At 42.3% G+C, this 19,154-nt stretch overlaps 1 protein-coding gene across 5 annotated transcripts in view; it reads right to left on the bottom strand.

The window, feature by feature from the left end:
• The window catches only part of ripor1 (RHO family interacting cell polarization regulator 1), a 135,275-nt gene that overhangs the window by 33,333 nt on the left and 82,788 nt on the right, over positions 1-19,154 (bottom strand). Inside the window, exon 1 of one of the 5 annotated variants that reach the window (XM_014149067.3) lies at positions 16,720-17,135. The exons of 3 other annotated variants lie outside the window; for them this stretch is intronic. Coding sequence is in view for 1 of the 2 variants with exons in the window: in XM_014149062.3 (XP_014004537.1) it covers positions 9,164-9,182 (19 nt within the window). In the remaining variant the exon portion in view is untranslated. Of the gene's footprint in view, positions 1-9,163; positions 9,376-16,719; positions 17,136-19,154 lie in introns of those variants that run through there. One more of the 5 variants, XM_014149062.3, reaches the window with a different exon arrangement.

Below are 19,154 nucleotides of genomic sequence, written 5' to 3'. Positions count from 1 at the left end.
ACAGCCAGTAGACCGTTCCGGGTCATCCACTAACTCCACATGCAGTATAAACATAACTTACCGACCTTATCATAACCATTAAATCTATGGATTATTGGAAATAGACTGGAACTACAGTACCAGTCAAAAGTTTGGACACACCTATACATTCCAGGGTTTTTCTTTATTTTTACCATTTTCTACATTGTAGAATAACAGTGAAGACATCAACACTGAAATAACACATATTGAATCATGTTGTAACCAAAAAAGTGTGAAAGTAGCCACCCTTTGCCTTGACAGCTTTGCACACACTAGGCATTCTCTCAACCAGCTTCATGATGTAGTCACCTGGAAGTCAGCCCTATTTGTCCATATTATGGCAAGAACAGCTCAAATAAGCAAAGATAAATGACAGTCCATCATTACTTTAAGACATGAAGGTCAACTTTCAAGAAGTTTCTTCAAGTGCAGTCGCAAAAACCATCAAGCGCTATGATGAAACTGGCTCTTATGAGGACCGCCACAGGAAAGGAAGACCCAGAGTTACCTCTGCTCCAGAGGATAAGTCCATTAGGGTTACCAGCCTCAGAAATTACAGCCCAAATAAATGCTTCACAGAGTTCAAGTAACAGACACATCCCAACATCAACTGTTCAGAGGAGACTGCATGAATCAGGTCTTCATGGTCGAATTGCTGCAAAGAAACCACTACTAAAGGACACCAATAATAAGAAGAGTCTTGCTTGGGCCAAGAAACACGAGCAATGGACATTAGAGCGGTGGAAATCTGTCCTTTGGTCTGATGAATGCAAAATCCAACCACAGTGTCTTTGTGAGATGTAGAGTACGGATGATCGCCTCATGTGTGGTTCCCACCGTGAAGCATGGAGGAGGTGCTGTGATGGTGTGGGGGTGCTTTGCTGGTGACACAGTCAGTGCTTTATTTAGAATTCAAGGCACACTTAACCAGCATGGCTACCACAACATTCTGCAGTGATACGAATCTAAACTCATTCCGCACATTGATTGTAGGGCGGGCAATACACTGCTACTCTATCTTCCGCGATGCATACAAGGCCCTCCCCCGCCCGCCCTTCCTTCCTTCCTTCGGCAAATCTGACCACGACTCTATTTTGCTCCTACCATCCTATAGGCAGAAACTAAAACATGATGTACCATTCAACGCTGAACCATTCAGAACCATTCAACGCTGGTCTGACTAATTGGAATCCACCCTTCAAGATTGTTTTGATCACGCGGACTGGGAAATGTTCTGGGCAGCCTCAGCGAATAACATTGATTTATACGCTGGTTCAGTGAGTGAGTTTATAAGGAAGTGCATTGGAGATGTTGTATGCACTGTGACTATTAAAACCTACCCTAACCAGAAACCTCGGATAGACGGCGGCATTCGCGCAAAACTGAAAGCGTGAACCACGGCATTTAACCATGGAAAGATGACGGGGAATATGGCTGAATTTAAACAGCATAGTTATTCCCTCCGTAAGGCAATAAAACAAGCAAAATGTCAGTATAGGGACAAAGTGGAGTCGCAATTCAACGGCTCAGACACGAGACGTACGTGGCAGGGTCTACAGGCAATTACGGACTACAAAAAGAAAACCAACCACGTTACTGACACTGGCGTCTTGCTTCCAGACAAGCTAAACACCTTCTTTGCCCGCATTGAGGATAATACAGTGACACTGACGCGGCCCACTGCCAAGGACTGCGGGCCCCCCTCTCCATCTCCGTGGCCGATGTGAGTAAGACATTTAAACGTAATAACCCACGTAAGGCTGCTGGCTCAGACGGCATCCCTAGCCGCATCCTCAGAGCAGACCAGCTGGCTGGTGTGTTTACGGACATATTCAATCGCTCCCTGTCCCAGTCTGCTGTGCCCACATGCTTCAAGATGTCCACCATTGTTCCTGTACCCAAGAAGGCAAAGATAACTAAATTACTATCGCCCCTTAGCATTCACTTCTGTTATCATGAAGTGCTTTGAGAGACTAGTCAAGGATCATATCACCCCCAAACTTACCGGCCACCCTAGACCCACTTCAGTTTGCATACCGCCCAAACAGGTCCACAGAAGATGCAATCGCCATCACACTGCACACCGCCCTATCCCATCTGGACAAGTGGAATACCTAGTTAATTGACTACAGCTCAGCACTCAACACCATAGTACCCTCCAAATTAAGCTGGTGGCCCTGGGTCTCAAACCCACCCTGTGCAATTGGGTCCTGGCCTTTATGACGGGCCGCCCCCAGGTGGTTAGGGTAGGAAACAACATCTCCACTTCGCTGATCCTTAACACTGGGGCCCCACAAGGGGGCATTCTCAGCCCCTTCCTGTACTCCCTGTTCACCCATGACTGCGTGGCCATGCACGCCTCCAACTCAATCATCAAGTTTGCAGAAGACAACAGTAGTGGGCTTGATTACCAACAACAATGAGACAGCCTACAGGGACGAGGTGAGGACCCTCGGAGTGTGGTGTCAGAAAAACAACCTCTCAACGTCAACAAAACGAAGGAGATGATCGTGGACTTCAGGAAACAGCAGAGTGAGCACCCCCCTATCCACATCGACGGGACAGCAGTGGAGAAGCTGGAAAGTTTTAAGTTCCTCGGCGTACACATCACAGACAAACTGAAATAGTCCACCCACACAGACAGCATGGAAAAGGTAAAACAGCGCCTCTTCAACATCAGGAGGCTGACAAAATGTGGCTTGTCACCTAAAACCCTAAAACTTTTACAGATGCACAATTCAGAGCATCCTGTCGGGCTATCACAGCCTGGTACGGCAACTGCACCGCCCTCAACCGCAAGGCTCTCCAGAGGGTGGTGAGGACTGCACAACGCATCACGGGGGACAAACTACCTGTCCTCCATGACACCTTCAGCACCCGATGTCACAAGAAGGCCAAAAAGTTCATCAAGGACAGCAACCACCCGAGCCACTGCCTGTACACCCCGCAACCATCCAGAAGGCGAGGTCAGTACAGGTGCATCAAGCTGAGAACGAGAGACTGAAAAACAGCTTCGATTTCAAGACCATCAGACTGTTAAAAAGCCATGGCTAACACAGAGTAGCTGCTGCCAACATACAGACTCAAGTCACTGGCCACTTTAATAAATGGATCATTAGTCACTTTAAATAATGCCACTTTAATCATGTTCACATATCTTACATTACTTATCTCATATGGATATACTGTATTTTATACCATCTATTGCATCTTGCCTATGCCGCTCGGTCATCGCTCATCCATTATTTATATGTACATATTCTTATTCCATCCCTTCAGATTTGTGTGTATTAGGTAGTTGTTGGGGAATTGTTAGATTACTAGTTAGATATTACTGCACTGTCAGAACTAGAAGTACAAGCATTTCGCTACACTCGCATTAACATCTGCTAAAAATGTGTATGTGACCAATAAAATGTAATTTGTGCTTAGTGGGACTATCATTTGCTTTTCAACAGGACAATAACCCAAAACACACTTCCAGGCTGTGTAAGGGCTATTTGACCAATAAGGAGAGTGATGGAGTGCTGCATCAGATGACCTGGCCTCCACAATCCCCCGACTTCAACCCAATTGAGATGGTTTGGGATGAGTTGGCCCGCAGAGTTTTTAAAATTTATTTCACCTTTATTTAACCAGGTAGCAGCAAACAAGTGCTCAGCATATGTGGGAACTCCTTCAAGACTGCTGGAAAAGCATTCCAGGGGACTATATCATGAAGCTGGTTGAGAGAATGCCAAGATTGTACAAAGCTGTCATCAAGGCAAAGGGTGGTGACTTTGAAGAATCTACAATATAAATATATTTTCATTTGTTTAACACTTTTTTGGTTACTACATGATTCCAAATGTGTTATTTCATAGTTTTGATGTCTTCAATATTATTCTACAATGTAGAAAACAGTAATAAAGAAAATGAATGAGTAGGTGTGTCCAAACTTTTGACTGGTATTGTATATAACACAATAAGCATGATAAAATGCCCAAGCAGTAGGGCTAAGCATCAGCTTTCTCTAATCACTGACCTTTGGATAAGCTTGAAAAAAAGAAAAAAAAGAAAGCATAACAAGCTAATAAGGAACCTAATGATGTGTATATTGAAATGACTGGGATTATGAGAGGCTACTTGTTGCTCTCTCCCTCCCCCGATCCAGGATATTATCTGCAGGTTGGTTCCTGATCCTGATGGCCCCCAGTCAGGTGTCATGTGTCTGTTTTATCTGAGAAAGCCCCTAAACACATACAGTTGAAGTCGGAATTTTACATACACCTTAGCCAAATACATTTAAACTCAGTTTTTTACAAATCCTGACATTTAATCCTTGTAAAAATTCCCTGTCTTAGGTCAGTTAGGATCACCACTTTATTTTAAGAATGTGAAATGTCAGAATAATAGTAGAGAGAATGATTTATTTCAGCTTTTATTTCTTTCATCACATTCCCAGTGGGTCAGAAGTTTACATACACTCAATTAGTATTTGGTAGCATTGCCTTTAAATTGTTTAACTTGGGTCAAACGTTTTGGGTAGCCTTCCACAAGGTTCCCACAATAAGTTGGGTGAATTTTGGCCCATTCCTCCTGACAGAGCTGGTGTAACTGAGTCAGGTTTGTAGGCCTCATTGCTTGCACATGCTTTTTCAGTTCTGCCCACAAATTTTCTATAGGATTGAGGTCCGGGCTTTGTGATGGCCACTCCAATACCTTGACTTTGTTGTCCTTAAGCCATTTTGCCACAACTTTGGAAGTATGCTTGGGGTCATTGTCCATTTGGAAGACCCATTTGCGACCAAGCTTTAACTTCCTGACTGATGTCTTGAGATGTTGCTTCAATATATCCACATACATTTCTGTCCTCATGATGCCATCTATCTTGTGAAGTGTACCAGTCCCTCCTGCAGCAAAGAACCCCCACAACATGACGCTGCCACCCCCGTGCTTAACAGTGGGATGGTGTTCTTCAGCTTGCAAGCCTCCCCCTTTTTCCTCCAAACATACAATGGTCATTATAGTCAAACAGTTATTTTTTTGTTTCATCAGACCAGAGGACATTTCTTTGTCCCCATGTGCAGTTGCAAACGTAGTCTTTTTTATGGCGGTTTTGGAGCAGTGGCTTCTTCCTTGCTGAGTGGCCTTTCAGGTTATGTCGATATAGGACTCGTTTTACTGTGGATACGGATACTTTTGTACCCGTTTCCTCCAGCATCTTCAAAAGGTCCTTTTCTGTTGTTCTGGGATTGATTTAAACTTTTCGCACCAAAGTACGTTCATCTCTAGGAGACAGAACGCGTCTCCTTCCTGAGTGGTATGACGGCTGCATGGTCCCATGGTGTTTCTACTTGCGTACTATTGTTTGTACAGATGAACATGCTACCTTCAGGCATTTGGAAATTGCTCCCAAGGATGAACCAGACTTGTGGAGGTCTACAATTGTTTTTGATTTTCCCATGATGTCAAGCAAAGAGGCACTGAGTTTGAAGGTAGGCCTTGAAATACATCCACAGGTACACCTCCAATTGACTCAAATGATGGCAATTAGACTATCAGAAGCTTCTAAAGCCATGGCATCATTTTATGGAATTTTCCAAGCTGTTTAAAGGCACAGTCAACTTAGTGTATGAAAACTTCTGACCCACTGGAATTGTGATACAGTGAATTATAAGTGAAATAATCTGTCTGTAACCAATTGTTGGAAAAATTACTTGTGTCATGCACAAAGTAGATGTCCTAACCGACTTGCCAAAACTATAGTTTGTTAACAAGAAATTTGTTGAGTGTTTGAAAAACGAGTTTTAATGACTCCAATATAAGTGTATGCAAACGTCAACTACACACACACACACACACACACACACACACGTGTCCTTTTCCTTCCCTTCCATTCTCTCTGCCAGCGCCTAAACAAAGACCCACTAGATCCCTTCCCTTCCATTCTCTCTGCCAGCGCCTAAACAAAGACCCACTACATCCCTTCCATTCTCTCTGCCAGCGCCTAAACAAATACCCACTAGATCCCTTCTAGAGGTCGACTGATTAATTGGAATGGCCGATTAATTAGGGCCGATTTCAAGTTTTCATAACAATCGGAAATCGGTATTTTTGGACGGCGATTTGGCCGATTTTCTTTTTTTTAAACCTTTATTTAACTAGGCAAGTCAGTTAAGAACACATTCTTATTTTCAATGACGGCCTAGGAATGGTGGGTTAACTGCCTTGTTCAGGGGCAGAACGACAGATTTTTACCTTGTCAGCTCAGGGATTCAATCTTGCAACCTTACGGTTAACTAGTCCAACGCTCTAACCACCTGCTTTACATTGCACTCCACGAGGAGCCTGCCTGTTACGCGAATACAGTAAGAAGCCAAGGTAAGTTGCTAGCTAGCATTAAACTTATCTTATAAAAAACAATCAATCATAAATCACTAGTTAACTACACATGGCTGATGATATTACTAGTTTATCTAGCCTGTCCTGTGTTGCATATAATAGCTTAGGTACACGTTGCTCCAACCATAAACATCAATGCCTTTCTTAAAATCAATACACAAGTATTTATTTTTAAACCTGCATATTTAGTTAATATTGCCTGCTAACATGAATTTCTTTTAACTAAGGAAAATGTGTCACTTCTCTTGCAAACAGAGTCAGGGTATATGCAGCAGTTTGGGCCGCCTGGCGCGTTGCGAACTGTGAAGACTATTTCTTCCTAACAAAGACAGCCGACTTCGCCAAAAGGGGGATGATTAACAAAAGCTCATTTGCGAAAAAAGCACAATCGCTGCACGACTGTACCTAACCATAAACATCAATGCCTTTCTTAAAATCAATACACAGAAGTATATATTTTTAAACCTGCATATTTAGCTAAAAGAAATCCAGGTTAGCAGGCAATATTAACCAGATGAAATTGTGTCATTTTGCGTTCATTGCACGCAGTCAGGGTATATGCAACAGTTTGGGCCGCCTGGCTCATTGCAAACTAATTTGCCAGAATTTTACGTAATTATAACATTGAAGGTTGTGCAATGTAACAGGAATAACGTTTTGTTTTAGAGATGATAGTTTCCAGATTCGACCATATTAATGACCTACGGCTTGTGTTTCTGTGTGTTATGTTATAATTAAGTCTATGATTTGATAGAGCAGTCTGAGAGATGGTAGGCTGTAGCAGGCTCGTAAGCATTCATTCAAACAGCACTTTCGTGCGTTTTGCCAGCAGCCCTTCGCAATGCATTGCGCTGTTTATGACTTCAAGCCTGTCAACTCCCAAGATGAGGCTGGTGTAACCGATGTGAAATGGCTAGCTAGTTAGTGGGTGCGCGCTAATAGTGTTTCAAACGTCACTCGCTCTGAGACTTGGAGTAGTTGTTTCCCCTTGCTCTACATGGGTAACGCTGATTCGAGGGTGGCTTTTGTCGATGTGTTCCTGGTTAAAGCCCAGGTAGGAGCGAGGAGAGGGACGGAAGCTATACTGTTACACTGGCAATACTAAAGTGCCTAGAAGAACATCCAATAGTCAAAGGTATATGAAATACAAATCGTATAGAGAGAAATAGTCCTATAATTCCTATAATAACTACAACCTAAAACTTCTTACCTGGGAATATTGAAGACTCATGTTAAAAGGAACCACCAGCTTTCATATGTTCTCATGTTCTGAGCAAGGAACTTAAACGTTAGCTTTTTTACATGGCACATATTGCACTTTTACTTTCTTCTCCAACACTTTGTTTTTGCATTATTTAAACCAAATTGAACATGTTTCATTATTTATTTGAGGCTAAATTGATTTTATTGATCTATTATATTAAGTTAAAATAAGTGTTCATTCAGTATTGTTGTAATTGTCATTACTACAAATAAATAAATAAATACAAATAAAAAAAAACGGCCGATTAATCGGTATCTGCTTTTTTTTTGGTCCTCCAATAATCAGTAGCGGTATCGGCGTTGAAAAATCATAATCGGTCGACCTCTAATCCCTTCCCGCCATTCCCTTCTCCATCCCTCCACGTCTGCTTGACTCTTATCTAACACTTCCACTAAATGAAGAGATTTGTAATTAAAACCCAACTGTTTACGACTCATCTCAGTACTGACTCAGTCAAGCCCCCTAGTCACTGTTCATTGTCTCAAAGTCCATGAGTATGTTTACAACACTGGCCATGAGGGTCTGGTTTGAAAAACTGTGAAATAATGTTCTTCAAATCTCCACAGCAACAGGCCCTGACTAGAGTGTGACCACACCTAAAGTGAGGGGAAATCACGCAACACACACTTATGGACCTCCCCTAGGGATTACTACTACGTCACTGACAGCCACAGCACTGAACACTGAGGTGTCCGTGTCCACACACCACCCCTGGGAACAGCTGGTCTACCTCAACGCCACCAAAGATGGATCTGTGGGGCCGGTGGTTTTTTTCCTCCCCACGGACCAAATTAAACCACATTCATTTGGACATGTAGTGGGAGACCACCTGGATGTTAACACAAACTGCAGTCATCCCCCTCGTCCACAAACCATAGGCGTATATAGACCAACACCAGGGACTTAGACTGAGACAATGTGGCCAGAGCTATGAGGAGGAGGAACACTATCATTCTCCAACTCCAGGGCTTTCAGTTTCATAATGGACTCCACGAGAAGAAAATGGAGGAAGGTTTTCTTCCCCCTGTTTTCAGGGCAGTGTAAGGCAGATCCAACTTCAGCCCTGACAAGTAGGACAATGTGAAGCCAAAGCAAAGGAATTTAGCCTCAAACAGAAAGAGATAGTGAGGGAACATATATTGAGGGTGTAAGAAATCACACAGGCTGATAAAACACCCACAAAATGAAAACTAAACATTCACAATCAATCAATGGGAACACACACTGGTGGGGGTTAAATGAGAGGTAACATTTTACAAGATGCTTCACACGGTGTGAAATACTACAAAACCCAATACAAGCAGCGAGTGACTGACGTTTGACTCACCACAATCACCACCATTCCAAAACAAGAGTAACAACACTATAGACAAAACTAACATCCTGTACTTCAAAATTCCTTCGTAGCCTAGAACAAAATACAACTATAATATTTGTATAAATGGTCAAGTCCACAAGCCCCACTTTAAAATCAGATTAAAGAGGAAAAGGTACCTCCATATCCACTGTACATCTTTTTATCGATATGTGGCTTCCTCTCAGTATTGACCACCCAGACCAGGAGAAGGTTCCTTGGGTTTAATGAGAACCACCTTAAAAGAGATGGACATAGATAGATCCACGGACGGCGATCCAGCAGCGTCTACTCGTCTGAAGTTTAATCTCTGGCCCCTCTCTCAAACTCAGAGGAGAGAGAGAGAGAGCGCAGAGCAGCGGCGCCGCCAGGAAATGGGAAGGCGGTCAACCTCCCTGTCAGCAGCCCTCTCCTCCTCCTTCTCTGGCTTCCTCTACTCTTCCCTGACTGACATCACACTCTTCCTGCCTCTCCCTCTTCCAGCAAGACCAACACATTGTTTCCAACTCATAAATTGCATGTACAGTACCAGTCAAAATTTTGGACACACCTACTCATTCAAGGGATTTTCTTAATTTTTTACATTGTAGAATAATAGTGAATACATCTAAACTATGAAAAAACTAATGTGGAATCATGTAGTAACAAATCCAAAAATATTTTATATGTGAGATTCTTCCCTTTCTTCCCTTTGCCTTGACAGCTTTGCACACTCTTGGCATTCTCTCAACCAGCTCATGAGGTAGTCACCTGGAATGCATTTCAATTAACAGGTTTGCATTGTTAAAAACTAATTTGTGGAATTTCTTTCCTTCTTAATGCGTTTGAGCAAATCAGGTGCATTGTGACGAGGTAGGGGGGGTATACAGAAGATAGCCCTATTTGGTAAAAGACCAAGTCCATATTATGTCCATCATGACTTTAAGACATGAAGGTCAGTCAATATGGACAATTTCAAGAACTGGAAGTTTCTTCAAGTGCAGTCGCAAAAAAAAATCAAACGCTATGATGAAAGTGGCTCTCATGAGGACCGCCACAGGAAAGGAAGACCCAGAGTTACCTCTGCTGCAGAGGATAAGTTCATTAGAGTTACCAGCCTCAGAAATTGCAGCCCAAATAAATGCTTCAGAGTTCAAGTAACAGACACATCCCAACATCAACTGTTCAGAGGAGACTGCGTGAATCAGGCCTTCATGGTCGAATTGCTGCAAAGAAACCACTACTAAAGGACAATAAGAATAAGAAGAAGAGACTTGCTTGGGCCAAGAAACACGAGCATTGGACATTAGACCGGTGGAAATCTGTCCTTTGGTCTGATGAGTCCAAATGTGAGATTTTTGGTTCCAACCGCTGTGTCTTTATGAGACAGAGTAGGTGAACGAATGATCTCTGCATGTATGGTTCACACCGTGAAGCATGAAGGAGGTGGTGTGATGGTGCTTTGCTGGTGACACGGTCTGCGATTTATTTAGAATTCAAGGCACACTTAACCAGCATGGCTACTACAGCATTCTGCAGTGATATGCCATCCCATCTGGTTTGCGCTTAATGGGACTATCATTTGTTTTTCAACAGGACAATGACCCAAAACACACCTCCAGGCTGTGTAAGGGCTATTTGACCAAGAAGGAGAGTGATGGGTTACTGCATCAGATGACCTGGTCTCCACAATCCCCCAACCTCAACCCAATTGAGATGGTTTGGGATGAGTTGGACCGCAGAGTGAAAGAAAAGCAGCCAACAAGTGCTCAGCATATGTGGGAACTCCTTCAAGACTGCTGGAAAACCATTCCTCATGAAGCTGGTTGATAGAATGCCAAGAGTGTGCAAAGCTCTCATCAAGGCAAAGGGTGGCTACTTTCAAGAATCTCTTGTTTGGTTACTCCATGATTCCATAAGTTATTTTATAGTTTGTCTTCACTATTATTCTACAATGTAGAAAATAGTTAAAATAAACAAAATCCCTTGAATGAGTCGGTGTCCAAACTTTTGGCTGGTACTGTATTTGTTTTCTCTACTACTGCCATTACATATCATGAATAGGACCCCAAAATAGCTTTGAGTAATAAACTGGAAACTCAAGAGACCCTAAGAAAAGAAAATGTTAACTTCTCAATTCTGCCCTTAATATTTTTCCTCATAATCACAACTGAAGTCTGAAATAACACAACACAATGAGAGATGATCCTTATCAGCCTTGAGTCATTCATCCATGACAAATCCCTACCTGTCTTAGCGTGCCAGACTGTCTATCGATGTTGTAAACGGTTTACAATAAATACCCAGACACCGCAGAGCATGATGCACCAAACAGGAAATGAACGCTCATAACCCCCTCAGAAACACTGTTCTTACTCTATATCGTCATCATAGATTCTGAGGCCCTTGCCTGCATAGTCTCACTCCGCAAGACTAAAACATCTAATGGAACTGCTTTTTGTCGGCTCAAGCCTCTAACTAAAATTACAGAGATGAGTGACTCCGTGAACCTTGTGATCAGGTCAAACTTGTGTGATGACCCCAAGTCTCATTCTTAACAGTGCACCTTGAAAATGTTTAACAGAGGACAGGACGGGCAAAAGGGACTTGAGAACCTAGCTGCAAGCTTATGATCACGCTCAAGGTGACACTGCTCTAGTTCAAGTACTTAACCTGATTAGGTATATGGCTGCACTTTACGCTGAGGAATGAAAGTTATGTCAATAATAGCCTAAAGGGACAGCAGTCACTGTCGGCAGTATGCCATCAGAAAAACAGCAGGATATTAGTCTAACAGTTGCAACAACATGCTGAAAACTACAGTGACTAATAAATCAGTAGAGCACAGAGTCTGATGCAGTGGAGTGAGAATAGATGGGTATATGCAAATGCAAACAGCTTGTAAGACTGGTTTACGCAAAACTGTTTCTCAATGGGCTTTTCCCCATAACCCAGGCCACTGCCTTTCTCCTGGAGGCAGACTTGTTTTTAACGTCTTCGACATCATGCGCACGCAGGATATTAGTCAAACAGTTGCAACAACATACACACACACCTCCTTCCGTATGCGCTGCACATTTACAGGGAGAGGAAAGCCTTAATCGAGATGTTAATCCAGCTATTATTTTCAGCCCAAGCTTCTCTCGCCGCGCATTCAGATTTCACTCAGATTAAACTCGAATTACTTTCATGTGTTCCGCTTAGATCCAAATGTACCACTTCATTACACACACGGGGAGACTTGTGTTTAGTTCAAAATAGAAAGATGTGCACAAATATGCACACAAACCTAGTTTTCATAAAACACAACCACACCACAAAGAATTAAGTAAACAAACAAAGACGCTGTCAATAAACATGTTCCCCCCCCCATGTCACAACCATGACTGTCACCGAGGGTTTCTAACAGGTCCTGACATGATCAACCTGTGAAGAATCCCATTCTGCACGCTAGAATGTGCAGGAGAACTAGCTGACATTGATACTTGATGACAGTGATTGGCTGAGTAGCTTCTTTGGCGATTAGTAGTTGGTCAGATCCAGTAAATGGAGTAAGCGAGGCAGTCGAGGTGAATCAAATCAAGGTCTGTTAACCACATCAGATCATCTCATTAGCATCAAGGGGAAACCCCACACCGAGGCTCAGCCTGGCTGACCAGGAATCAACATACACCAAATAGACAATCGGTCTACACAATGAAACGGAGTGGAACAAGAGATCAGGGGATCAGCATCCAACGTACGAAAGACACATCATTCTACATCTCCTTTAGAGCACTTCTATTCAGTGCACAGAAACACATACACCAGGACATATGCACATACACTACATGATCAAAAGTATGTGGACACCTGCTCGTCAAACATCTCATTCCAAAATCATGGGCATTGATATGAAGTTGGTCCCCTTTTGCTGCTATAACAGCCGCTCTTACATTGCTCATCCAAATATTTATATATTCTTAATTCCATTCCTTTACTTTAGATTGTGTGTATTGTTAGATATTACTTGTTAGATATTACTGTACTGTTGGAGCTAGAAACAAGCATTTTGCTACACCTGCAATAACAGCTGCTAAACACGTGTATGTGACAAAAACAATTTTATTTAACAGCCTTCACTCTTCTGGGCAGGTTTTCCACTAGATGTTGGAACATTGCTGTGGGGACTTGCTTCCATTCAGCCACAAGAGCATTAGTGATGTTGGGAGATTAGGCCTGGCTCGCAGTCGGCATTCCAATTTATTCCAAAGGTGTTCAATGGCGTTAAGGTCAGGGCTCTGTGCAGGCCAGTCAAGTTCTTCCACATCAATCTCGGCAAACCATTTCTGTATGGACCTCGCTTTGTGCACGGGGGCATTGTCATGCTGAAACAGGAAAGGGCCTTCCCCAAACTGTTGCCACAAAGTTCCATGCACAGAATCGTCTGAAATGTTATTGTATGCTATAGCGTTAAGATTTGTTTAACCCTTTTTTGGTTACTACATGATTCCATGTGTTCTTTCATAGTTTGAGGTCTTCACTATTATTCTACAATATAGAAAATAGTAAAAAATAAAGAAAAACCCTTGAATGAGTACGTGTGTCCAAACTTCTGGCTGGTACTGTAAATGTAGGTAGGGGTAAAGGGGCAAAGCAGGCTGCACCATTTTCTTGTTTTTAAAACATATGGATAGCCAGGGGCACACTCAAACATTATTTACAAAAGACGCATGTGTTTACTGAGTCCACCAGAGGCAGTAGGGATGACCACTTGTTCTCTTGATAAGTGCATGAACTTGACTAATTTTCCTGTCCTGCTAAGTATTCAAAATGTAACGAGTACTTTTGGCTGTCAAGAAAAATGTACTGAATAAAAAGGTACAATATTTTCTTTAGGAATGTAGTGAAGTAAAAGTAGTCAAAAACATAAGTAGTAAAGTACAGTACAGATACTCCAAAAAAACTACTTAAGTAGTGCTTTAAAGTATTTTTAGTTAAGTACTTGACACCACTGCCCAGAGGCTTCTGTTCCTTGGCGTGTTATAGAAGAGTCAATAGTGTCACCAAATAGATTACAATATTAATTATTTTATGGAATGACTCCTAAAAAAATGTGCATTATTGTTTGGACAAACTATAGCAGGCCTGGGCAAATACTTTCCATCGAGGGCCACACTAAAATATATTTTTGCCATCGCGGGCCAGAATCATATTACAGGAGTATACATCATGTGTATGACTTTGTTGACAGATATATCTACTGTAAATCACATCCAGATATGCTACTTATTTTACTATTTTAATATGCACAGAAATAAACCATATCCATGTTCTCCTTTTGGTAGGTATTTTCATTATTAAACATGCAACAAACTACACGGAGGGAAAAGTACACTGCATTCAGCACGACGGACAGAACTCTTGTTAGCGGGTATGCACAAAAACACAAGAGAGCTCAACATTACATTTTAACTACTACTAGTAGTGAAGTCTCTGATGGGAATTGACTAGAGCAGTGAAGTCTCTGATGGGCATTGACTAGAGCAGTGAAGTCTCTGATGGGCATTGACTAGAGCAGTGAAGTCTCTGATGGGAATTGACTAGAGCAGTGAAGTCTCTGATGGGAATTGACTAGAGCAGTGAAGTCTCTGATGGGCATTGACTAGAGCAGTGAAGTCTCTGATGGGCATTGACTAGAGCAGTGAAGTCACGTATAGTTTCTGGCGTCGCTATGCGTAGGATTGCTGAGAGGTGAGAGTCAGTAAGAGACGACCTGTGCCTTGACGTGTTATATTTCATCACTGAAAATGTCTGGGTCAACCTATGTACAGCTGAAGTCGGTAGTTTACCTACACCTTTGCCAAATACATTTAAACTCAATTTTTCGCAATTCCTGACATTTAATCCCAGTAAAAATTCCCCCTGTTTTAGGTAAGTTAGGATCACCACCTTATTTTAAGAATGTGAAACGTCAGAATAACAGTAGAGGATGATTTATTTAAACTTTTATTCCTTTCATCACATTCCCAGTGGGTCAGAAGTTTACATACACTCAATTAGTATTGGGTAGCATTGCCTTTAAATTGTTTAACTTGGGTCAATGTTTCAGGTAGCCTTCCACAAGGTTCCCACAATAAGTTGGGTGAATTTTGGCCCATTCCTCCTGACAGAGCTGGTGTAACTGAGTCAGGTTTGTAGGCCTCATTGCTCGCACACACCTTTTCAGTTCTGCCCACAAATTTCCTATAGGATTGAGATCAGGGCTTTCTGATGGCCACTCCAATACCTTGACTTTGTTGTCCTTAAGCCATTTTGCCACAACTTTGGAAGTATGCTTGGGGTCATTGTCCATTTGGAAGACCCATTTGCGACCAAGCCTCAACTTCCTGACATGTCTTGAGATGTTGCTTCAATATATCCACATAATTTTCCTCCCTCATGAAGCCATCTATTTTGTGAAGTGTACAGTCTCTCCTGCAGCAAAGCACCCCCACAACATGATGCTGCCACCCCCATGCTTCACGGTTGGGATGGTGTTCTTCGGCTTGCAAGCCTCCCCCTTTTTCCTTCAAACATAACGATGGTCATTATGGCAAAACAGTTCTATTTTTGTTTCATCAGACCAGAGGACATTTCTCCAAAAAGTACGATCTTTGTCCCCATGTTGGGTTGCAAACCGTAGTCTGGCTTTTTTATGGCAGTTTTGGAGCAGTGGCTTCTTCCTTGCTGAGCGGCCTTTCAGGTTATGTCAATATAGGACTCATTTACTGTGGATACGGATACTTTTGTATCCGTTTCCTCCCGCATCTTCACAAGGTCCTTTTCTGTTGTTCTGGGATTGATTTGCACTTTTCGCACCAAAGTACGTTAATCTCTAGGAGACAGAATGTGTCTCCTTCCTGAGCGGTATGACGGCTGCGTGGTCCCATGGTGTTTATACTTGCGTACTATTGTTGGTACAGATGAACGTGCTACCTTCAGGCATTTAGAAATTGCTCCCAAGGATGAACCAAACTTGTGGAGGTCTACAATTTATTTTTCTGAGGTCTTGGCTGATTTCTTTTGATTTTCCCATGATGTCAAGCAAAGAGGCACTGAGTTTGAAGGTAGGCCTTGAAATACATCCACAGGTACACCTCCAATTGACTCAAATGATGTCAATTAGCCTATCAGAAGCTTTTAAAGCCATGACATCATTTTCTGGAATTTTCCAAGCTGTTTAAAAGGCACAGTCAACTTACTGTAAGTCGCTCTGGATAAGAGCGTCTGCTAAATGACTTAAATGTAAATGTAAACTTCACTGGAAGTTTACATACAGTGAAATAATCTATCTATAAACAATTGTTGGAAAAATTGCTTGTGTCATGCACAAAGTAGATGTCCTAACCGACTTGCCAAAACTATAGTTAACAAGAAATTTGTGGAGTGGTTGAAAAACGAGTTTTAATGACTCCAACCTAAGTGTCCAACTTCAACTGTATGTGAACAAACAGTACAAACATCTTCTGAGCATGACACCTAATCTTTGGAAAGTTTTGTTCATCGAGAGATGCATAGAACCTCGTCAGTGACATTGTTTTGAATAGTTCTCCAATCACTGCATCAGACCGAAGATCAATAGGCTCAAGTTGCAGGTCAGTGGGAGCGTTATCCACATTGAAGGTGAAAGGAGAGGAAACCAACAGCATGTCATTTTACAACACTTTGAAATCCTCAAAACGACGAGAAAACTCACCGTTCAAAGCACGCAGCAGCGATGTGTACTTCTCCCGCTGGTCATCTGATAGGGAACAGACTAAGAGTGTCGGAAGGTGGGTGAGATCGTTGGAGGGTCAGGAGTAATTCCCCCTTGAAGGCTTTGACAAGGCTGTACATCTGATGTGCAAAAACGCCCTTCCCTTGTAGTTTGGAATTTAGATCATTCATGACGGCCACGATGTCCACGGTGAAGGCAAAATCAGCCAACCATTCTTTGTCTTGCAGTTGAAAGAAATCCACATATTTTCCTTTCATTTGCAAAAACTTAGCAATCTCAGACTTCAGGTCCCACAACCTTTGAAGCACTTTCCCCAAACTCAGCCATCTCACGTTTGTGTGGTAGGGGAGATCTGCATGACCTGTCTCTGTCTCTTCCAACAGTGAGACAAACTGCCTGTGGTTTAAAGATTTTGCTCTTATGAAATTTACCACTTTAGTGACAGTATCCACAACATGGCTCATTTTTAGAACACATTTACAGAGCACCTCCTGATGAATAATGCAATGCAGGAAAATAATTGTCTGATCTGGGTTCAGCTCAGCTACTTGATCTTGTGTCCTTTTGAAAAGGCCAACGTTTTTTTCCTTATCACACTGGATAACTTTTCAAAACTCAGTCCCAGCTTTGCCACACACTTATTAACCTCCTGCAATAAATCTTTCCCTGTGGTTGTGCTTTTCATTGACTGTACTGAAGAAAGCTCCTCTGTAATTTCCTAGTCTGGGGTTCATGGGGTTATGCCTCGTAAGAATATCAACAACTGCGCTGTGTCACCTGCATCACTGTCCTCATCCAGGGCCAAGGAGAAATAGGTGAAATCCTTTACCTTGTATTTCAACACACCGTGTCACTGCTCGTCTTGACAGGGAAACATTTTCAAACAGCTCTTTCTTGTCGGGGCAAAGTATTCCTGCAGAGTCAATTAAACATTCTTTAATGAATTCGCCCTCAGTGAATGGCTTGCTATGTTTAGCAATTTTGTGGGACAGTACGCAGCTAGTCCTTCCTGCTTTTTTCAACTGAGAAAGCAACTCTTTCGATGTACTTGCCCTCTGCTCAGAAGACATATTCCTATATTTCACTGCATGCTTCGTCTGGAAGTGTCGGGACAAGTTGTAGTCTTTCAAGACAGCGATGCGCTCTTCACACACAGCTTTCCCTGATAGCTCAATAAAGAAAAATGTCATTGTCCACTCTTACTGGAACACCCTATATTCATTGTCTACTTGCCTTTTCTTTGAAAAACTCATTTTTGCGCATTTTCTAGCTAGCTACTATTTCTAACTGACGTGTGTGTCAGCCTGTCAGTCACCGTCTGTCCTCGTGCATTTGTTATTTATACGTGCCTTCAAAAAGCATGTACCACAAGCGGTGGGAGTTAAATCATTAGAAAGGCTAGTATTCATTGGGCTTTTAATTTGAATAATAAAATACGTTTTTGAAAACTTTACTATCGCAAATTCTATGTGATCTGAGCATGATTCCGCGGGCCGTATTGAATCAGGTCGCAGGCCGCATACCCAAACCTGCATTATAGCATACTCAGTAAATGTGTGGAAAGATACAGAAAGGCATGAAGCTGATCTTAAATAGCATTCATAGTCTCCAATATGGCGTAATAAATTATTCTTAGTGTGTAAGAAACCATTTATATCAGATCCTTGGTAAGAAGGGTATTTATACTTTGAAAGACATCTTCAAATGTGAATGTACTCCTCAGTTTCCAGGAAATCCGCTAGCGTTTTAAAGTCCCAGGGGGTGGTTGAATTCGTATTGTGGAATAAGTCAAGGGGTCTGAATACTTTCCGAAGGTACTGTAACTATCCCAGGACAATGTAAGTCATCTGGGTCATACAGAGATAAGATGCCTGGCAACACACTGACACAGGGTTATCAGACGCACACAGGCCTGACAACTGGATCCTGGATATCGGTGCATGTCCCAGGGGATTTACCCAACTAGCTGTATTTGTTTAGTCTACCATTAATCATTACACCGAACTCACATACACAGTTCAACGAGTAGGGGGTGAGAAAAACTAAATATATCAGTACTTCCTTGCATTTCCACCTGGGCAATTCTGGAATTGTGCTGAGACTTTATTTCTCTTAAAATGTATGCCAATCAAAAACATTGTTTTCAAAGTTTAACAAACCATACAATTTCACATTGGTGCTCATGGGTCCTTTTACATTGGGTCCTTTTAAATTGAAATGACCACCTTAGCGCAGCTCAATCTAAGGTAGAGACCCCCACCCCTCCATAGCTTCACTCAACACCAAGCACTTTACTCCCCAAAACCACCCCACGACACGGAGGACACGATCTTTCCATTCTTAACATGCCACTAGGCTTCTATTTGTCTCAAACACAACAGGCAGGCTTGTTTTCCTCACCCCCTCCCCTGATT

The sequence above is a fragment of the Salmo salar genome, chromosome 16 (assembly GCF_965601325.2).
Source record: "Salmo salar chromosome 16, fSalSal1, whole genome shotgun sequence".
Classification (NCBI taxonomy): domain Eukaryota; kingdom Metazoa; phylum Chordata; class Actinopteri; order Salmoniformes; family Salmonidae; genus Salmo; species Salmo salar.
This window is presented reverse-complemented; position numbering and strand designations above follow the sequence as displayed.